Here is a 22,936-nt window from a genome sequence, read left to right as displayed (position 1 = left end):
GGTGGCGGAGCTGCTTCCGTACCAGTGGCCCACGAGGACGCGAACCAGACGGACTAGCGTGTGATTGGTTGACGGCCTGCGCGCTCCCGTCGTCTCCTCCCTGGTTTTCTTGGCATGACCTTTTCCCTTGGCAACCACTTCCTTCCTCCGAGCATCCAACGGCCATCTTTAATCACAACTGGCCCACTGAAAAGTTCTTTTCTCACGTGTAAACACGGCGGAGCGGCTCGTTTGGCGGCACCGAGGACGAGGCGTGCGGGTTACTACTGTCCGGACACGACCCTCAGCCCCACCTCCCGAACCGAAGGACCGAAGCGGGGCTGTCGCCTTTATATCACAATAACGTACGTGATGTTTTCCCACGCGGCGTGAATAAGCCGAACCGGTCCCACGCACACTTCTAGCCCGAATGATCTCTAAACTAAAATGTGTGGACGAGTAACGAGTTCGTATGGTAGCGTTTTGTCTTCCGGGTAGAATCCAGCAGGTGGAGTTATGTAAACATACGTCATGGTTTCTTTTGTGAAGCATACAGCAAGTTACACACGCACACACAATCACAGGAGTGTTTAACATTTAGTGAGCCTAGACGCATATTTTACTTAAAAGAAATCTCATGGCACTCCACTTATTGGAAATGTCCTAAGTATATACAGTACAGTAATGTAAATAATGCAAACAATCTCATCTCAAAACAAAACAGTACAATGGAAAAGCTATTTTAGCATATACAGGGTGTCCCCAAAGATTTGACATAATTTCACAGGCCAATATGTTTGGCAAATATTGTTGATTTCATATTTACTTTTTTCATTTTTGTTCTGCTTTTAGGTTAAGTGCGAGTTTTGCTGTTCACTCCCAGAGAGAAGTCATTTTGCTTCTAGGGATATGCTGGCACACAGTCACCCACGACAGTGCAGCGTGCCGCCTTCAATGCAAATGACCAACTTTACGTGTGCTGTGTCACACTTACAAAATCGGTCCCTGAATAAATTTATGATGGTCAACACCTAAACTGTTAAATATAAATGAGCTAGACTAACACATTTTGAGGATAATTGCTTTTAAAATCCAGACTGAACTACTGTGCATTGTGTCTGCGACTAACATAGCTGCAATTCAAATTTCAATTGCAGGTGAGCAGGGTTGCAATGTTGCAGATGTAACGGTCAATAATGCCGTGTCATATCACATTAGTTTTCAAAGCAAAAATGAAGTTTGAACTCACTTTCTGTTACCGGTGTGTGTCTTGTTGCAGGAAGGATGAGGAAGAAACAGACGGCCAAGCAGAGGAAGACAGAGGATTCTTGTAACGTGCAGGAGTTTGTGGTTGAGAAGATCACTCGTCGTAGGATCTTCAATGGAAGAGTAGAGTACTTCCTAAAGTGGAAAGGCTTCACTGAGTGAGTACATTTTTTCCCCACCAAGCAAATGATTTTAATCATATTACTGTCAGCTTACTTTTCATTCAGATGACTTTTACACAACAACAACAAAAAAATTCTGTCAGTCCCACTCATGTGCATTCCAAGATATGACTTTTATCTAAATATTGATTCACACTATTAAACAACTCAAGCAAGAGAAGACATGCAAAATTGTCACCAGAAGTTTTGAGCTAATTTTTGAAACTAAAACATTTTCAGTTTGACTTTTATCAAAATAGTAATTCAGTCTGCTAAATGTTTGATCCTCTATGAAAAAAAAAGGAAAATAAGATAAGATATCCTTTATTTGTCCCGCAATGGGGAAATTACAATCAGAATTCAGAAAGGACAAAACGCTGGGTAGGGAGAGGGAAAAAAAAAAACACGCTCGAACTATCCTCTTCCGAGGATAATTTAAGTCCAGGATAAAAAAGACCCTAGCACATAAATAAGCATTAGACAGTTACAAGTCACAAGACATAACATGTATAAGGGGGGGTGTGGGGGGGGGTGAATGGGAAGGGGGGGGGGGGGGTAGGGTAGGGTAACCGCGACGCGGCTGACGATGACCAGCCGCACGGTCACCGTTGCGCTCCGCATCATCAAACCACGTCACGGGGGGAAAAAGAATCGGAGCGATGAAGACGGTGATAACAAGGATGTGTATGCGCGTGTGGTTGTCCAGTTGTGTATGTGTATGCGTGTACAGGTCATAGCTGCTTCGTCGAGGTCTGCTCATCATGAAGACAGTCCCGGCTTATCAGTCCATGGCCAAGAAGGAGGGGGGTGGTGGTGGGGGGCCCTAGACTCCATGCGTATTTCCATTCAGGGGAAAGGCCAGATAGCGTTGTTTGTTTTGGAGAGACGGCCGCCAACAATTCCAGACAGCCTTGAGTCCTTGGTCTGTATCTCTCACGGGCGCCGATCAGCCAAACCTCAATTCCTTTTCGAAGCGAAAATTCCAACGTCTCCATGGTATTATCGATCGCGCGGAGTCGCTCCAAACCACAACAATATTGCGGTTGAGCTCAGTCACCGCTTGAGTCTGAGTGTTGGACATTCGCGCCAAGCCATGCAGAGTGACCGGCAGCTTCTTCACTTCCAATAGAGCCGCTCCCGTCGGTTGAATTTTGCGATAGAACAGCAAGCTGCCAACACCAAACAGCAGCATACCTGTTATCAAAAGGCCAATAATGTAGATGTCTTCCACATCCTCCACGGACAGTAGTGTCAGGCACACCGGTCTCCACTTTCTCCATGGATCCAGGGCGTATCCGGCAGCAAGTGTCCCCGGAGGGCAAGCAGGCTCCCCACTGCCCGCTCTTTCCGTCGAAAACATTTTGTCAATTACATCGAGAGACCAGCCAACTAATTCCATGGTTAGTTCTTCGGATGAAAACACGGTAGGAGGCTAGGGAAAAAAGTTGGACAAAAGACAGCAAAAGAAGACTAAGTTGCGAGCAGGGAAAAAAAAGGTGGGGGCAGGGAGCAGAGCAGAAGCGTCCGCCTTCGTCGAGAGCCAAGCAGAAAATGATGGCCCTAGACGAGATGGAGCCTATCACAACTGACTTTGGGTGACTGGTTGCCAGTCTGTCGCAGGGCATATACAGACAAAAATTTACATGCGCACTGCTTGCCTATTTTGGCAATTTAGAGTCTTCAGTGAACCTAACATTCATGTTTTTGTCGTGTGGGAGAAAGCCTGAGTACCTGGAAAAAACTTAAACGAGCATCACGAGAACATTATAACACCACACCAGAAGGTTGGGGCCCAGATTCAAACCCAGTACGTCATAATAGTTAGATAAGCTAGACAAATACGGGATTGTGACATGTGAAAGTAGGCACAGCGATGGATGAAATGCTCCACTGTTTTAAATGTACATGGTTGTTTGACAGATGCAGGTATGAGTGGTTTCAGCATTTTAACGATACAGAAGTTAGCTTCAAATAGAATATCGTACAGCCACACATTTCATCCTTTTTATAAGTAAAGCCCGGACTTTCCATTTTGACCGTGACAAATTCATCTTGCGGAGTTGCGGCCAACTTGACGTCCGCCAAACCAGTGAGAAAAAGCACCAGGCCACTTCCCAGAAATGGAGTAGAAGAATACATCGTGACTGAGGTTATAACATCCTAGAGATTTTTTTATGCCCTTTTTTTTAATGCTAAATGCTTTTGATAGGTCCTAAAACGTGGGCATGCCTGGCTATATACTTGGTCACTCAAGCATAAAAACGGCATCTGTGTAATGACACTTGAATGAAGATTTCAATGCGGCACTCACATGCAATCATTTGAGAAATGTGAGGTTAAGTGGGACAGAAAATGGATGTTTCCTATCCATGAGGGGTGTAATTTAAAAAAAAAAAAAAACAATTAGAATTGGAAGCCTGCCTTTGATTTTAAAGGGGAGAGAGTATCCAGTCGAACCGAATCTTTCTACTTTAAAATGTATGGAGATACATATGAAATCATCTTTTATTTTAGAGGAAATGCCACATTTACAGTACTGAGAAGTTCATTCAAATGTATGTAAATGACAACAAGAAACTAATTGCATCATACCCTCTCAAACTGAGCCGTACCATATCGAATCGTAATTGCACTGAATCAAACCAAATTTTTCCTCATCAAAATAGAACCTTGAATCGTATCGCTCCCAATGTATCCAGATACATATCCAATTGTTTTTTCGGGGTAGATGCACAACTTTAATTTGCAAGTCTCCTAACTCACTAGCATCTCTGCAGTAAGCACACTCATCCCTCTCTTTTTTTTGTTCTTCTCGGTTCCAGTGCAGACAACACGTGGGAGCCCGAGGACAACCTGGACTGCCCGGAGCTAATTGAGGAGTATCTGAGAAATAACCCCTTGAATGAGAATGAGGAAGTGAAGCAGGAGTTCGTTCCAAAAGAAGAAATGACAGAGGGGACAGAAATAGTGAGTGTCTGGGAGTGGGAATGTTTCCGTTGGATGAAAAACAAAACAAAAAAAACCCACCTAAATGTGACCCAGGTAGAACGATAGCAGACGCATTCTGGCTAAGAATTTGGAGGAATTGTACTGCGATTGTGTCTGTATGATTCTTGTTATGTGGTCACAACATACAAGTACAATCCTACTTGATTTAACAAAGTCAATGAAGTGGACGAAGTGCAACTGACAAATATTACAATGGAATATTTAAAGATTTATTAAACGTGAGTGGAGCCATTCAATACAATTTAAAGAAAAATGCGGTGTTTTTCATTTGACAGCTATCTTGGGAAGAATGTGGTCCGCTGTTACTGCAAAGTAGTCAGCAGACATGACTCAGAGGCATACAACGCCTTTGTTAAAAAGAAAGTTAGCCACTTTGTTCACCCACCACCCTACATGTTTTGAATTAATTCCTCTTTTATGAGAATGTCAAACCGCATTCAACCCTTTTTACCTTGTGTAGTCCCCACCACAGATACACACTCAGCCCTGCGGCAATGATCCAGATTCGCCGGCAGACTTGGCCGCTTACCCCGAGCTAGAATGCATCATCGGCTCCGCAGACAGACGGGGAGAGCTCATGTTTTTAGTCAAATGGTAACTTCACTTCTTCCTTTTTTAATTGTGCAGATTCACAATGAGCGAATGGTACATTGCGATTACTGTCAATGTGTGACCATAACAGTGAAATCAGGGAAGTGGTGCATTTTAGTTGTGGTTTGATTTCCCTCCTTTGCTAACAAAAACGAAAAGAGTACACAACAATGACTTTATTCGGAACAAGTTCAGCTCTTCTGGGATTTTGCGTTAATTCTCCTGATACCAAACAAGCTTTTCAAAAGTGTTTGACTGAGCATTCACTTATATCAATTTCCACTGAAATACGTTTATTCACTGATATTTACGCATTAAAATAAAAGCAAATGTCGTCACTTTGTTCCAGCCCCACAAACAAAACCAACAAAAATGTCTGCCATGTTTCTAAAGGTAAAAATAGCATTCTAGAGTATTGTAATTCATAAAAATAGCAATTTCTTCATCAACTCAAAAGAATTAAACAGTTTGTGCATCATGATTTCATCAAGTCAATCTCCATTGACATAGTTCTCTTTATCAGTCTCATGCACATTTGAGTAAAAATAATCCTATTTCTTAAAATGACAAAGCAGCTTTTATTGTATTTTCACTGACCCCTTGCAATTACACCGATGACCTCGGAGGGTTCACGGACCCTCAATTGAGAAACTATGACTTGAAGGGTTACAACTACTGCACCTTTGATGCTAGTTCCATGGGCCCGTGTCCATTATGCGTGAGATGATCCAGTCACTTCAAAGTGTTTTTTATGCCGCAGGAAGAACTCTGGCGACGTGGCTCTGCTGCCGGCCTACGAGGCAAGCACCAGGTGCCCTCAGGCAGTCATCGACTTCTACGAGCAGAAGCTAACATGGCACTGTGGCGATGACGAGCAGTGACGCGCGCCAAAACAGGTCGAGGTGAACCTACGCCGTGAAGCTTTGAAGTTTCGTTTTACCTCTCCCGAGCGGCGTCGCTCATCTGACCTCAAGCACATAATGGCGAGCGTGCACGCTGTGTGGTAGACACTAAACGCTGCCTTTTTTCTGCAGCCGATTAAACTGTTGCCTCTTCTTGTGTTATCATGTAGCACACCCTATCACTGTGGACTGTTATCTTTTTTTTAAAGTAGTGATTTCATATTTCTGCTCTTTATTTTTGTTCTCCAGTGTGTGTTGTAGCACATTTTACCATTAGGCAGTGAACTGACACCCTTGCACAAAACCTTCAGTTAAGTGTGCGAGAAGGAATTATGTATTGCTCAAGAGCTAGAGGCAGTGTAAACCGAAGCCCTGTCATATGTGACGTGAAATACATATCATGTAGTTTTGAGTGTTTAAAGCGAACGGTAGTTGAGTAGATCTTTTTAACACCAGATACCACCTCAAAAATACAAAGCTCTTTAAGTACCACCATATCGGCCAACATTAAAATACAGTAGCATAGTAGGCCCGAGTGTTCCTCAAAAACAAAAGGTATTTTTTTTCTTATTATTGTAACCCACTGCAACATTATGGCCAGTTTCTAAATGAACATGGTGCTTAAATAAAGGAGAGAAAAAACTACTGGAATAATGAATCAATAAAAATGTATTCCACGCAAAGGTTCAATAAAAATTGCAGCTAAATGCTTGAAAACAAACAGTTGTAAAAGATTCAATTCCAGTGTTTTGTGCTTAAAAATTAAACACAACCGAACTGTACTTAACAAATATACCGTACTGGATTTAAAAAAAAAAAAAAAGTTGAAGCCACTGAAACATTCACGGTTTGAACAGTTAATTCAGTGATTCTGTCACGTAACACTAGCGGGAGGCTGTCTGCCACTTAAGGTACTCTTCCTCCAGTTTGCGAATCACCGCACTTCTTGACTAGCAGAGGCACAATTGATAACGTCTCAAAACAATGATGTGACGTCAGCTGTAGGAAGGTGTGGTCATCTCCAAGTTGCAGTCATGTACTTCATACAACAAAGAACAAAGAATCAGTATCTTAATAGTCTGCACAGAATATAGTCAGATTCCAGGTTTTCCTATTTAAATGTCATCTGTCATACATGTGCACCCCCCTTGCCCCAAACAACAAAAAATTGACAATTTCGCCCTTGACTCTACACTTTTTTTGGTCAAATTTTTGTTTATTTTATTGCAGTGTGTGTTTTGTTTTGTGTGAAGAGATATTTTTGTCCATTGTGATGCTCATTTGCTAAGTAACTAAAGCTTTTAAATAAATGTAGCGAGGTCGAGGCTTTAGTGAATGAAACTACTCTTTGTGCTGTGGGGGGGACTGTTAGTGCAAAGTTCTTGATTAAATGTACTTGATTGCTTTTTTAATTTCCCTGTCTCGCTGTGTCCTTGTAAAATGTATTTCGTGGCTGAAACTGTTGCCCAGCATATTTCCAATTAGCTGCTTCATGCCAAATATTTCTCCCCCCGCTCCCTTTTTTTTTTGTAAAGACATTGACTTTTGTTAATCCAAACAGGTGCTATTCACCACAGAGATAAGCAAAAAAGAAAATAGTCGCCATTCTGCCCTTAAAGTGTTGTGCACAATTTTTGCACACAGTCTCAAAAAAAAAAGTTCAATGTAGCACTTTAGATGAGCAGTGGGAAGTCATCGGTCAGTACTTCCTCACGTGCAAGGGACATATCCTGTTATGGCACGCTCGACTTAACCTTACACCTCCTCATAAAACACACCTACTTTACTACTGAGCGGTTGTTACTGTGCGTGAGTGTACTGTAGACACTGTAGGTCACATGGCTGCAAATAAAAGAATCATTGTGTGACCTTTACTTGGGCTTTGTGTATTCTTTTTCCTCACGCGCCCGCAACCATAAAATTTTTAAAGTCATTCAGCCCAAATGTGAACAAACATGTTCTTTCAGCGGCATATGGTACTGGAAACAAGGTTGTTCAGGGTTCTTATTGGAACTAAGACTAGACTACTACTTTAAGCACTAACTCGCCTGGTTTACAGATAAGTGGCTCATTTGGAAACAGAAAACTTGGGGTTTGTTTTCATTTCATGGTCAAAACCTTGGTTTCATTGTTTCAATCTTGGCCATAATTCCAAAAGGTATGTTTACCAAAACAACATCAAGTGAAGGTGAGGGGAATTATGAGCGCTCTGAAATTGTGCTAATCAGTGTTGGTACATAGCATTCACGCTGACGCTAAGAACAACAAAAAAAAAATGTCGGGAAGAGCCGACTAAAACATCTGAACTTTGGTTGGGGTTAATCAGAGGTCCTTTAAATGGTGGAAGGTGTGTGCTGACTCACGTCTGAATGGGTTTGGTTAATTCTGAACCCAGCCACATCCCAGTTTTAACAGGGTGTGCACAATTTTTATCTCTTATCTCAATTTATTTTGACTAAAGACTCTCAAAAATATATTTTTTTTCAAATTGAGCTGTACCGGTTCTAGAGCACACTAATTTTATCTCAATCATTTACCGTAAATCACAAAAACGTGTACCTGAGGCCGTTCTATTCTAATACAAGTACTAGTACATAATAGTACACAGTAATAGTTGTATATTGCATTTGACAATGCATATGATTGTTTGAGCCTTGTTTTGCTACAGTGGCACAGGGAGGAGGGGATGGGGTTAAATGGGAGGTGCCAGTGTAAGTCTGATGACAAAACAGTATTTTGAAACCTTTGCCCTTTTTTTTCAATAGTAGAGCCACGGAAAATAAAACCCTCCAGCTCACTGCTATGTGCAACACAATCACACATTCTTCTGAAATGCAAACACATTGCGACATGTTGACCTGCAAGAGAAAGAAGCGACTTTCCCGATGAACTCATCAGGTAGGTCTGTCTGACAATTAAATCTTGACCTTTAACTATGTCTACAAGACATTTGCCTTTTTGGACCTGAGCAAAACAAAAACCAAAAAAAGCCCCCCATTTCTCTGGATTTTCCTAACGTGTCATGCAACTTCCTCAAAGTGCTGATTCATTCAAAAAAAAAAAAAAAAGCTTCCCTTTTCGTGCATGGCCAGCATTCCTGCTTCAGTCCTCCATGCAGCAGGTCATCAGCGTGTGGGTTCGAGACCCGCGCATCCAAAAGAATGATTTTTGGCACGCTTACATGGACTATGAAATTTGCTTACATGTAAGTGAAGAATATATCTACATTTTTAACCGCTTCATATTTTCTGTCACTTGACTTCTTCACGCCTTTTAGACAGATAGCGTGTTCTTCACCAAGAAGATGTCGCGAGTGCGAAGGAGGTTCAGCGAGTTTGTGTGGCTCCGACAAAGGCTGCAAGCAAACTCCATGCTGATGTGAGCGGAAATGATTCGACGCTGTCCGACAGCTTCCTATGTTATCTGCTCTCAGTCAAGGGGTCATTTAAAAAAAAAAAAAAAAATTGTCCTTGGCAGGGTGCAACTACCGCAGCTGCCCCCGAAGAACCCCTTCTTTAGCCTGAACAACGCACAGCAGATCTCTGAACGCATGGCAGGCCTCCAGAGGTTCTTGGAACAGTAAGAATCATCATACTTTGGAATAAATGTTTTAAAAAAAACATAAATACCCTTATTTGTTACATTTATTAGTGTGTCTCAAATCTTTTTTTTAGTAAGTCAAACTTTTGATTTGACCTAATCAAAAGTATTGCCAGTTAAACATGTACATTAACGCAAAATAAAAATAAAATGTTCTATATTTACCACAGACTACTTCGACAAGTTCCACTTCTAATTTCTTGATTCCTTTTCCCTCTCTTCACTTCTTGTTCTTTTTCCTTAATTCTTTCTCATGACCGACTTGCTCCCCAAATTGGATTCCATCATCTAGGATCCTTCAGAGCCCTCAGCTGCTGTCCGACAGCTGCCTGCACCTTTTCCTGCAGTCGCAGCTCAGCATGGCCAAGATGGAGGCCTGCGCTGAAGGAAGGACCCGCTACTCCGTGGCCCAGGCGGTGCAGTGCTGCGGCATCAGGAGGTTTCTATCCCAAGAGGCCTTGCAGAAGGACTCAAACATTTCCGGTGACTCTGATTCAGACAGGTATCACATTACATTGTGCACCCTCCTGAAGTTCCATGTCAACTTTTTTTATGTTTGTGGCTCAATTTTAACTCGATTTCGGGTGTTCAGACCTGCACTAAAGAGAAAATGGAGCCTCTAAGTATTAAGGTCTAAAAGGGCCATTATGACTGTAAAAATGATCAATTGTGTGGTGTCCGACGGCATTGTGTTTAAGAATATTGACGACGCACAGCAAGATGTCTCGTTTTGGCTGCGTTTAATCGTCTCAATCACAAAGCCTTAATTATAGTGATGCAACGCGCCCCTTCCCATGGCCATCAAGAGAAAAAGGGGAGAGTCAAAGGCGTGAGTTCAACTTAAATGAGGCAGTGCCACATGAATAATTGAAGTAGGAGAACACATACAAATGTTTTTGTTCCACCCTTTGGTAATGGAGGACATACTGTCAGGTTTTGATCATTTCGCAGATTTTGTGTAGTTATAATACAATACAGTAAGTTTTTTTTACATAATCACTTCATGCTAGAATATTATATATATATACATACATAGAGAGAGAGAGGAGCTGAACTTATCATGGGCCAGATTGTCATTATGGTTACCCTTTGGGGCCCTGTTCCAAAGGTGAAACCACATGAAGTATGAATGTCTTAGAGAGTGTAACGGTAACCCTAAAAAAGAAAAACAGCAGAAAAAAAAATCACGGTTCCTTGGTTTTAGATTTCTAGTTTTGTTCCTTAAGGGAAGATAAACTGCTCATCTATTGTGCAAACAGGAACATATTATGATGATGAAACATGAAAAGTTTACTACATCTTTTTAAGACACGTTACGGTATTACTTCCCCCACCCCAACCATCATTTTTTTTACACGTTGCCTCAATATTCAAATTGACAAGTTTGACCTTCTGCCAAACAGCATATCATTAGCCCTGACATCTGCTGGCCGGAATATCACTGTGTTTGTGTACAGCAGGAGTGGGCAACGCTGGTCCTCGAGGGCCGCTCACGTGCATGTTTTAGATGTTTCCCTCCTTTAACACCTGATTCAAATGATCAGCTCATCATCAAGCTCTGCAGAAACCTGATAACGATCCTCATCATTTGAATCAGGAGGGAAATGTCTAAAATATCCACATTTAATATTCAAATCTGTTTCAAAATCAGTTTTTGGCCACAAACAAATAAACAGCAATCAAAACAATATGTCCATCATCAACAACACAATATGAAATGTAGTCTCCCTTGTTTGTGTTTTTAGCTCTGAGTGCAGAGATTCAGAGAGCCAGTTTAAAGAAGATTTGGCGTTGAAGCAAACCTCTCCTGATCATGTGGGAACCGAGCAGGAACAAAGGGTCTGCTCATCCCCAGATTCTGCGTGACATCATCATCGTCACTCATAGTAACACTGGGAGTCAAAGAACAAAGTGAACCGTTATCGTGTGCAATTTTTTAAAACTGTTTCTCCTCATTTTGATGATGCTGATATTCATGGTCAAAGCATGTCAAGTATAAAAGGTAATCAGTGGCCATCTCAACTGTTACTGTGCTCATGTAAAATTATGCTGGCAGAAAAAAGGTGCCAGAAGGTGGCAGTGTCGTAACATCCATCCGTAGAACGCACATACACATCCTGTGAATGTGCAGCACGTTGTCTATATTCACTTCACAAACAAAATGTATCACATATCACGGTCATTTCAGTGGGCTGACTTCCTGATATGTCAACACGCATCTCACAGTGACTGCTTTTATTAATAAGCTGTGACATGCTTCTCAAGTGACCGGAGCGGAGTTTTAAGACAGGTGTGGTCTGGCCCCTGCCTTCGAGGTCCTTTGGGAAGGCAGGTGCGCCCTCCTCCCTGTAGGATAACTTGCCAGCTTCACTGTTTTTATTTGCATTTGCATAAGCCCCGCGGCCCATGCCGACACTCTCTGCGTATGCTGCTCCTACATTTGGAGCGACTGTATGCAGGCGCTCCCACAGAGAGCAGCGGTGTGCTCATGCAGAGGTAATGAACACTAAACAGGTTCAGGCTGGCGTGACATGCAGTATCTGCACAGCTAATTAGATAAGCTCTGTGCTCATTATAGATTCCGAGCAGACACAAAGAACGTGGTAAGAAATTGAAAGGAGGGGTGGGGGGGGTGGGGGGGGGGGTGTTCATCACCTTAGAACATGGCGGATGGGAGAGGAGCCCTCAAACTTAAATTGGCCCAAGGATGTGTGAAGATGTGTGGGCGGAAAGTCTGCTCATGCACATCCGCTTATGATAATTTTTCCTGCGCGAGGGGGAAGTATTACAATTGAGATATATATTGAAATATATATTCTGCACACACATTTGCAGGTAATGAACAGACTTCTCTTTGTTGTATTTTTGTGTCCCCATGCTTTGAAGTGAATTACCCTATTTTTATTGTAAAAATGTAGATGAGGATTATTTATCTCAACCGTGTTGTTGTCATTTAATATGTACATAGGATTGATCTCTTTCATCAAATAAAATGATCGTTTGAGTCACTCTACAATGAAAATGCTTTGTGAGTTAGCTTGATATAGATCAGTGATTGTCAATGATTTGTCATTGATCTTTTTCCCCTCCCATTAGGACACAGCCTGTCCATTCTGGCAGGGGCATGACAGGGGGACTATGAAAATTAGCCTTGTGACTGTTATAGTAGTACCCATTTGCATAACTACGGAGATGTTCATTCATGAACTGGTACACCGGCCCCTAGTGAACAAATAAATAATCAAATAAAATTCTCAAAGGGTGGTTCTAGTACCACCTGTGATACTCGGGTTCACTCAAGTGATACTTGAAAGAATCATTGCCCGGGTATAGTATAAGACAGTTCAGCTTTCTGTAAAAAAATTCCCATATTTAGGTGGAGTGCGAAAGTTCAAACTGCGTATAATGTTCAAGTCGTATTGTTTTCATGAACACTGAAACTTACTACGCTACTGCATAGTAACTCGCCCATTGCAGTGGTACTTTTAATATTTTTTGGGGGTGTGGGGTTGTACTTGGAACATAATTTATTTGACATAATATGTTGTTATAAACAACTCCACATAATGTTGGGTCGCAGAGTAAAAGCCATGTGTGTCCACTTCTCATTTATGTTGCATTTAGCATTTTTTTCCCCCCCAACATAATTAACAAATAATTTATCTTGCTTTGGATATAAACAACTGCACAATTGGCGGGACTGCACGTGCTTTTACAATATTCCATCCAACCGTATAATTTCTATACCATTTCTGCTGTTCCAGATCAACGGATGAGCTGGAGCCTGTCGCCAGTCAGTCACGAGGCACAAAGACAGACAAGCGATCAGTCTCACATTCACACTGACACCTTGTTAACTGAAGCCACTCTTCCTGCAACAGTCAGGCGAATGTACCACTGCACCATTAGTAACTTTCCTATTCGAAAATTCATACTGTGCAGACATAACCCAAGGACAGAGTATAACATCAAACCAAATACAATTGAAAGATAAGTATAATTGTAATGTGCTACACTGGTGAATTTTGAATCTGGTTTACAAAGTATTACATTCTGTATTTATTTTACTCCCGAGTACCTTACAAATATCGCTGATGTATTTTTCTGCCAGCCTGCGTAAAACATTAGAAAGAAGAGACTACAGAAACCATGACCTGAGGTGAGAAAAAAAATAGCAATCATAGAACATTGCTGCCTTGGGATTGGCTGGCAACCAGTCCAAAATGTAGTCTGCCTATCGCCTGAAGTCAGTCGGGATAGGCTGCGGCTCCGCGTGACCCTGAGCGGGAATAGCGCCATAGAAAATGGATGTCTGGATGGATGGATGTGTTATTGCAATGATTCTGATAGGAAACTCATGACTATAGATTCTTAAAAGATGTGGCTGCTAATGCAGGAGGGTGCCCCATTTCTTTTCATCATATAGCACTTTGTGGCCAGCAATTAAACATATAATGTTAGGTTAGGTTAAGTAAATCACACAAATATTACTCTACAGTCCACCACACGGCTCAGCAATGGCCAATAAATCTACGCAGCACTAAGAGCTTGTTTCTTTACTTAAAGTCTGAGCAATTAAAACGTTGCCGGTGTCAGTCTGACCTGTCCAGCGGCATCGACCACTTCCTTTAATGGCGTATGACTGCGGCCCCTCGGCTGTTAACCTTGAGCCGAGGTGGCCTAGCCCGCTGCCATGACAACAGAGACACCTTTAAACCCAACACATCGATCTGCTAACAGCTCCTTGCTTCATGTTGCGTGACCTCCAAGAGGTCAAAGGGAATTAATTTTTTTTTTTAAAGTGGAGAGGGGGGGCGTGGAATGTCACTGCATCTGGCTAAGACCGCAGCACAACTGTTCAAGCAGGATATTAAAAATTCCACTTTTATCACTATAGCAAATGCGTGAGCAATGCAACCTGTGATGAACATGCTCATGGTTAGACAGTGTCGAAAAAACAAAGGCAAATGAAACCGTTGGTAAGGGCGTCCATCAGTCTGAGAGACGCGGCCCGTCTCGCAGGCTTGCGGCTCAAACCTGAAGTCTGCGATTTCATGCTTGTCTCACTCTTATCACTGTCATCGGCCAGGTCAAAAATCCATTTTATGTGCGGGAGAAGCACTTGTGTGTTCCAACTTCAATGTAACATTCTTTGCTGCGCTCCCAAGTATTGAGGGAGATACGCTCCAGTGCAGGCAAATTACAGATAAATCAGTGGCTACTCATGCATTTTAAGTGCCACATTATACACAATCCATTAGTAGCCATAGAAGTTCAGCATGACTTGCGATATTAAATCTCCGTGACTGAGACTATGTGGAAACAGTCGATATGTGCCAATAGATAGGAGATGAGAGCAAAGGAATGACGCAGGGATGAGACGCCTGCAGTCCAAATGATAATGGCCCGGGCTGGCGAGACCGATGTGTCGCTTTGTTATACAGCCACAAAATCTCATTCAAGTGGGAGCAAGCTAAATGGTGTGGAAGTCCTGGATTAATTAAATTGTTAATTATACTCCACTCGGCTCGCGGTATTTTTTCCACGCTATCTCGCTTTTCATGCCAAAACTGACCTTTGACTTGCAGCGGGCTGCAAAAATCAGCATGACGGGGCAGCCGAGATGAGTTAACGGTCCTTGCAACTCAAGCTACTGCAGACGGCTTTGTGTGACTGCAAAAGAATTCAAGAAATTAAAAATAAGCACTAAAAGTGAAACAAAATGCATGAAAAAGAGGGAGGAAAGGGGTCATTTTTAAACGTTATTCACCTTGTAACTTTTTACTGCAAAATATTTGACAGTGTTCATAACTCATTGTTAAAAAGGAAGTTTAAAATATTTTTTTTATATATACTGTATATTTATATGTAAAATTCGGGTTGTTTTTCTTTTTTGCTTGTATGTGGAATTGAGATCACAATCCACCCAATCATCCATCCATTCTACCCATCAGCTTCTCGGATGGCGCTAAAAGAGATCTATTATGAATTTATGCAATACTAAGAGGCTACAAAGCAAAGAGGAAAACTGGACAATATGTGAGAAAACACCCTGCAGCCCCACTTTATCTTTTTAGTGGAATAAAATAAATAGATAAAGGCAAAAATAAATATTTCCGACACGCCGGGTTTTTTTTTCCCCTTCCGGCACATCCATATTTCTAATCGAGCTCTCTATTCTCTTCCACTCATTTATTTGCGATTCAGTAACCTTCTTATCATTCTAATCCTCTGCACTAGTCGGCTATTTCTTCTCCATGTGCTGTTTGAATGGCGCCAGTGCATGCATGCAGCAACTGCATGGAGTTGCTTCTCGTCTCCTGTAATCACAGCTGATCAGCGATGCCTTGAGCACACTGGCCTGAGGGTAAACGGAAATCACACAATAGTTTCACCATTGCCTGAAGTCAGTTGCTAGATAAAAAACGACCCATCGTCTTTGGAGAGGGACTTGATGGATGAGAAGAACCTTGCATTCAGACGACGTCTCCCTACTCACAGTTCGTATTTATTTATACTTTCCAAACTGTTCATTGTGACATATTGTGTAGTATGAGAATGCTGACAGATGCTGTCACTGAACGCAGACCCCAAAGAAAAAAATTGAAGACGACAGTGCTTATTTCTGCATCACAGCAGATTACAGCAACCCTCAAGCATCTGGCAGTGTGACTGAATATTTGGTACACTTTTATCAAAAACACTGACCCACATTATAAAGTACAAAAATGATTATTGTATATTCTAGGTTTATACCTTCTTCAATCCGTCATATTGTACTTCATAAAAACATACAGTAATGTTAAATAGGTTGTGACCAATAAACAGTATGTGCATCATGATTATTATATTGCAGCTCCTTCTGGTGTGTTCAACTTGGCTACCGGGAAGTAATATAATACAGTCATGCAGACAAACAAGGAAGTTTCACTGAACTACTGCAAGTGTCTCAGTCATGTGTCGTAATATTAACCTTTTGTTACTTAGAGGATAAAGGAAAAAATATGCTTGCAAATATTCTTACACTGTCTGTCTACATGTGTAGCAGCACCATTTGTGGTAAAATTTTCCTTTCCTTGATTTATATTAGCTAATTTTAGCATGGAGTGTCATTAAACAGCTTGAAGCCTCTATTTTCTTCCAGATTTATTTACTATTTGCCAAACTGCTACTTGTTGTGAACAGGGTTGAATTGAGTTCAGTGCCATCGTACAGAGCATCTGTCAAATTTTTGCTTGCAAGTCAAAGCAAAAAAGTTAGCTCAATGGCAGCTTGTATCTCAAACATCTTGTAAAGACGGGCCACCTGGTACCCAAGGCACCACTGTATAACTGTTTTGAGAAAATGACATTTTTTGTAATCGACTTTTCACTGTACCGTCTTCACTAAAGCGTTTATTGAATGACTGTTGTCCAGTTATGATTCTCTCAATGTCTTCAATTACTTTGTATACCATGAAGCTTCATATTGTTATTGCTGTTCTCATTGGCTATTTGACTTGATCAATGTACAGTCAACAACTGCATACTCATGGTTCAGCAGACGCAGATCCACATATTGGTAGACACTTTTGAAGAATGTTGCATTATATATACTTTAGCCTCGATACACAACAAAACTGGGTCCACGATGGCGACCCCAAATCTAGCCTTCAACCCAATCTGCCGAGTAGAAATAATTCAACCAACCTTGGGTAAAAGTAACCCACGGCGCTCAAAATTAACAGCTACCCAGCAAGTGGGCTAGAAAAACAACCCAGCATTTCTTGGTGGCGATGATTAAACCACACATTGTTCTCCGAGAGAAAAAAATGAACAGAAGATTAAGAAGTGCACAAGAGCATGACGCGAATGCCCGTCTCTTGGCATTCATGCAATAAAAGGCTGCACAGAGCCCAAACAGCACTTGAAGCCACGCTATGAAACACGAGCATTGTAAAATAGCATCAGTGCCTGTGACGGCTTCTACTCATCCTTATTTGTGTCTTGACACAGGGGAACATCCCCTCTGCTGTGAATAACACCCCCTCCCGACTAATGTCTTGTTAGAGATGAGGAACGAGTAGAGGTGGAGCTCTTTTGGTCCGAGCCACTTCAGTAAATGTTGAGACAGCGAGAGGACGAGAGCGTCTGCAGAAAGGCGATGGGGGAGAATGAAGGTGTTAGAGGGCACCGTCTCCGGAGGCCTCGGCGCTTGGCTGCCAGCGTGTGTAAATCAGCAGGCAGCTCACGGCTGCAATGAGGTAGAAAATAAAAAAAACATAAAAATGTCCGCGTGAAATAAGAGGCAAGGAGAAATCTTTTATGGCGAGCCTAAATTCTCCTTACTCTGCAGTAGATCCAACGGCCAGCTCAGCTTGTCTTTTCCAGAGCCCATTCATCATGCTACTGTCTGCATAGCCACAAATTACTCCAATTACCCACCTGCTCTTCATCTACCACACGTATGACCTAATGAGAATCCTAAATTCACCGAATTATCAGTAATAGTGACTTAATAGGGCTGTGGCCCATTTCTTGATACTTGTACTGTATTGTGATGGCCAGTCCCAAGTAACGTAAAGTGTGTTTTGGAAATAAGGACTCAGTGCTTGGATGAGTTTTCACTGCACTCAGCAGAGAGTATTGGAGAAAATTGGAGCGTACGTATCACAAGAAGAGGATGCAAAGCTCCATGTACATGTTTTAGCCCTGCTTGACTCAGATTTGACTTGGTTTGGCGTGTTTCTTCCACTTCCCACGACGAAACTATGAAATTTATTTTGGAGTCAACCAGTCCTCCCTCAAGTGTATCCAGTTGTTCCAAAATGCTGCTGCTCGATTACAATATATCACTGTGAAAGGAAACCCTTGAAAAAAACTGAACTGGCACGAATTCAAGGCGCATTAATAACAGTTTAAATACAATTACAATGCAATAAATCAAATATAGCGGTTGACACGGCACTGGCAATTCCTGTTCATCTAAAAATATCAGCCCCGTGTTTCTGATATGCCGGAGAGGAAGCTCTGTGTTAATGTCCTGCATCACACATACATGGTCGTTCTATGTAAGCGACGCACTAAATTAACTCAGGTTAGCTTGGCAGCCCAGTGTTTGAATAAATAACACGCAGACACTTAATGAGGGTAATCACAAGCAATCTGCTTTTTTAGTGGCTGGTAAAGCCCTGCAACTCAATCCTTCGGCCTTCTTACTTCCTGTGTACTGTGCCTAAAAAAAGACCTGACATTGAGATTGGAGCTCACCTAGAATGTGAGGTCAGTAGGAGCGGGGAGGCGTCAACGTGTGCCTGTGGAGTAAGAGAGGGAAAGATGGCAGTGCTTAGTGTACTGGAGACTGGCAGCCAGTCAGCTGCAGTGAGCCGTTGAGCTGCAACAGTGCCCGGCGGCTTGTAATTACACTTAGAGCATCGGTCGCATCACACTGTAAACTATCCGGCCCAGGATCGTTACTCAGCTCACTAACTAGTAGAGTAAATCAGAGCTCTGGCCTCATATTAGAGCCCCAGGCAGCGAGTAAACAGAGTTAGAGTATGGCGGCTGGAGCCGAGTAAATTACCAGGGAGGAGATGGAGCACGGGGCGAGGCGTGGGAGAGGTTTATGGTAGGTGGACAAACACCTGTCACGCCCATAAGACTGATTTATCCTGAGTGATACGTCAGCACATACAGTAGCTCTCGCAAGCGTGACAGCCCACACCGTATGAAATGTGGAATATGAAAGTCCAGTGGAAGCTCTCAAAATTAATCGGAACTCTGAATTCAACTCAGGGTGTTAAAATTAATCGAATAATCGATGCATTGGGTATGTGGACATGAATGACTGTGATCGATGCAGTGGAAGACTACAATCGAACAGAACAGACAGGAAATTACTCCATAACTTGAACATTTTAGAATCAGAAACCCTTTGAGGACTGGCCTAAACAGTCTATGGAGGCACTGACATAATCCTCGATAAATGGGATGGGCCACCCATTGGGGAGTTTTCTGGATTCCATCACATTTTGCTTCCCTTTCACTTACGTCACATTGCAAAGAGGCTATGCTATCATTACAGAGCTCACTTCAAGCTTTAAACATCCGAAAAAGTTTAACATACTTGACTACATTTTAGCTGCGTGTTCAAATGAGTAAAAAGCCAATGTCTAGGTTTAAGAGTGAGATCCATGCTTTCTCTCTGCTTTGTACAGTCATATTTAACATTAGCATTTTTCACAATCTTGAACATTGTCGCGGAACGTAGTCACAAAGAATATTAACTATGTCCTTCAAAACAGGTCGAAGCAGCCTTCAACTTGGGCAGCCTTTGGGCAGCATTATGATACAAACTGCTTTTAAAAGCACCCACAGGCCTCTTTACTCCATTTAAAAGCCTTCCCCATTGTTAAAAAGAAATCTGCTCTTACGAGAAGACAAATAAGAGCGGCAGACCCTGGAAACATGAAGGCAGGTGGGTGCAGTACAGGAACGTTTGCATTTTATTAAAGTTATTCATAAATCATTGAGTTAAAGGCCCATTTGGGAGCAAGGTGGATGGCGATCAATTTGCACGTTTTATATGGAACTCCTGACACGGTCTGTCAGGACATGCCAAAGCCATTAGCATTCTTCTATAGCATGGTTAGCCACGTAAAGCAAGACAACGCATGAGTGCAAACACTAAATGTGTTAGAATCGATGCTAGTCCTGTAACAACTTGAGTTGACCTGGCTAATCTGTCCAAATTATACACTAGGGATTCTCAATTTGCAGGTTGGGGTCAAAAGGTATGTGGTTGGCGGACAGTTTGTTAAAATATATATTTTGCAGAGGATCCTCTGTTTATGACTGTACTGACATACATTTTGAGGTTATACCAGCAATCATGCAGGTCTTGAAAATGTTATGGTTGTACTTGTCTGCACCTGAATTTTTGGGGTGGAATTATGATCTTTCATCTTACAATCAATAAAAGTGAGTTGTGGCTTAGCAATAATAAGGAAATGCCCATCCCAGGGTGACCAAAGTTGAGAATCACGGATCAAAATCATTAAAGTACTGTGAAGTACTTTAAATAAAATAAATAAAAGCCGACCCACTCCTGTTCAAATACCTGGTTTTCGTGACATATACGGGTATGCATTAAAAAAAAAGACCCAAATCAATGATTTAAAAAAAAAATTACACTATCAATGTGGCCGATAACCTGTATTATTCAGCCCTTTTTTGAGAGCCTAAGTAAAATAACTGAAATAATGTGGTGTGCACACCCTACTATACTCTAACTGGTGTCTGTGACTGTGTTCAATCACAATGAAACTCAGGAAAAATTACATCTAAAAACACACCTACCACCATTTAAAGTGAGTTTGATTAATCCCAATTAAAGTTCGGATGTTCGAGTAAATTTTCCGTGCCACTTTTTTTGCTTCTTAGCACAAGGCTGGAGAATGTGTGCTTACAAGGACTGCCGTTTCAAACTGTTAATGAAATTGAAAACAAAGTTCACCTTGGTTTCATTGAACAATAACAAAATCTCCCATACACATGTGAAAAGGCGTTATGATTGGACGAGACCAATGTGGAACTTTTGGGCCACAATTCCAAAATGTATTTGGCTGAGGATTGCCATACCGGAAATTCTGTTTGACAGATTGCAAGATCATGTAAAATGTATGATGACAAACTGTGGTTTTAACGATAAAAATATTCTTTTAAACCAACCGGTCGCCGCATTCACTCATCAGCCAACTGATACCTTGATGTGTCAAGTGCTGTGAGTTATGTTAACAGAACTTGACCTCAATTAAAAATGGGCTAGCTCTTGAAAACGGTCTATGTGGACTTGTAGGGATGTGGACCAGCAGAAGGGCTTTAATGGAATTCTGACAAAAAGCCAGTTGGAGAGGCAATTCATTTGCTGTGAAATCTCAGACGATGGCACATAAATAAGGCTTTTGGTGCTGTTCCTGACAGAAACTCTAAGTGAAGCCGCATGCTGATCGACTGTATGTCACATCGACCTGGTGAAAGTACATAATGTGAACAGCTGACAGCTTGATCAAGATGAAACCCCAAATGCATTGAGCTCTTTGCAGAAGCCTCGACGGTTATGGTAGGTCAAGAGGATGCACGCATGAGCATGACATTCCTCGACTGTGGTGAGCAAGTATCACAGCTAGACATCTTCTCAAAGTGCACCGGTTTCCAGTAATACGATCGGCTACCGCCCCAAACTCCTGCAGAGACCTACTCGGCAAACATAGAAGACATATTGCAGAATAATAATGGTTCACTCTCGTTTCTTTTGTAAAGAAATCTGGTTCAAGTAGCTAAAAAACATATTTGAATATTAACAAAACTCCAAGGTCTGACAATGGAAGAGACAATATGGTATTAGTGGCATCATTTGTTCTTTTGCAGATCACCGGAAAGAGTCGTTTTAGTTTTAAGTTACATATGCTCCCGTCATCTTTCTCAGCGCATCTTGTAATCTATTTTTTGTCCCAAAAAAATATTTACTTTAGATTCTACAGTCTATACTCCAGAGTATCTTTCTCCTCTACTCTATCTATCCAGTCCATATATCATATGTCCATCTATGATAAGGGGTCATCTTTATGGTTCCAGGTATTAATTGGTGATGTTGTGGTATCATTAGTGTAATTTAGTGTGCTATAGATTAATGATGTGTTGGCATTTATCTAGGAAACATTTTATCTTGATGTTAAATTGCAATAAAATAACCTGTATATTTCCAGAATATGGCACTCTACATCTAAACGGGGGATGGGGGTATAGTTGACATCCATTAAGGATATCCATTATTGTCACATAAAAATGAAAGGCAATACTTAGCCTTACTTGCCTCTGGCAACCATATTCGGACAGTAAAAGACAGACCCTGAGGGTAAATAGCAAGCCAGGCAGCAAGGAAAGGCATGTTGAAGTCCTCATTCAAGTATCAAAACATAAAAGTGTAATACTGTTGTCACACATATGTCAATTGATGATCTGTGCTGCCTGAAAATTCCCAACCTTCCACTGCGCCCATTTTCCGCCCTAAACAAAATATTTCCTCTCTACTTCTAACACACCGGCAACGCCGCATATTCAATAACTAATTATGGAAATTCGTTAGACCTCCAGTCAGCAGAGAAGCTTCACGGCTGCTACAGTAAAGAGCAGGATTTATGTTGCTTTTGAATGTCACCCAAAGGACGGGAGACTCGTTCATCACTCAGGAAGAACAAACCCCAGACGCTGGAGAAAAGATGAAGGGAATACTGACACACTTCCTTTCTAACTTTGTCACAACCTTGAGCGGGCCTCTTTGTAAGCCAAAACAACCGTGCTCGAACTTCGCTATTTGACTCAGGAAGGCTGTAAAATGATATGTACAGTGTGTGCCTAACCTCGCCAAGAACGCGCCAAGCAAACGCTG

General features: G+C 41.8%; 3 protein-coding genes across 11 annotated transcripts in view; 2 read left to right on the top strand and 1 right to left on the bottom strand.

Moving 5' to 3' along the window:
• The first annotated feature begins 196 nt into the window (after nt 1-196).
• Nucleotides 197-7,782, top strand: cbx3b (chromobox homolog 3b). Its single transcript, XM_086112820.1, has 5 exons — nt 197-344; nt 1,259-1,403; nt 4,229-4,373; nt 4,876-5,009; nt 5,767-7,782. Exons 2-5 carry the CDS (start codon nt 1,264-1,266, stop codon nt 5,885-5,887), a joined length of 540 nt encoding a protein of 179 aa, XP_085968946.1. The 5' UTR covers nt 197-344; nt 1,259-1,263; the 3' UTR covers nt 5,888-7,782.
• skap2 (src kinase associated phosphoprotein 2) overlaps nt 1,241-22,936 on the bottom strand; it is a 33,333-nt gene continuing 11,637 nt past the window's right edge. The window contains exons 12-14 of one of the 8 annotated variants that reach the window (XR_015101107.1): nt 18,757-18,800; nt 15,084-15,181; nt 1,255-1,380 (exon numbers count right to left, since the gene is read on the bottom strand). The gene's annotated coding sequence lies outside the window, so the exon portion shown is untranslated. Of the gene's footprint in view, nt 1,381-1,483; nt 2,839-15,083; nt 15,182-15,215; nt 17,638-18,756; nt 18,801-22,936 lie in introns of those variants that run through there. The other 7 variants (XR_015101106.1, XR_015101110.1, XR_015101109.1 and 4 more) reach the window with 7 other exon arrangements.
• snx10b (sorting nexin 10b) lies at nt 8,666-11,520 on the top strand. Of its 2 annotated transcripts, XM_086112818.1 has the most exons (6): nt 8,666-8,806; nt 9,001-9,113; nt 9,186-9,286; nt 9,386-9,487; nt 9,801-10,010; nt 11,254-11,520. In XM_086112818.1, the coding sequence occupies exons 1-6, from the start codon at nt 8,794-8,796 to the stop codon at nt 11,372-11,374; spliced, it is 660 nt and encodes a 219-aa protein (XP_085968944.1). In that variant the 5' UTR covers nt 8,666-8,793; the 3' UTR covers nt 11,375-11,520. The 2 variants fall into 2 exon arrangements, with proteins under 2 accessions (XP_085968944.1, XP_085968943.1); XM_086112817.1 differs by lacking the exon at nt 8,666-8,806 and having other exon boundaries at nt 8,851-9,113.

Source organism: Hippocampus guttulatus, chromosome 6, assembly GCF_054856545.1.
Source record: "Hippocampus guttulatus isolate MCC_2025c chromosome 6, RoL_Hgut_1.0, whole genome shotgun sequence".
NCBI lineage: Eukaryota > Metazoa > Chordata > Actinopteri > Syngnathiformes > Syngnathidae > Hippocampus > Hippocampus guttulatus.
Note: the sequence above shows the minus strand (reverse complement) of the source record. Positions and strands in the feature narration are given on the sequence as shown.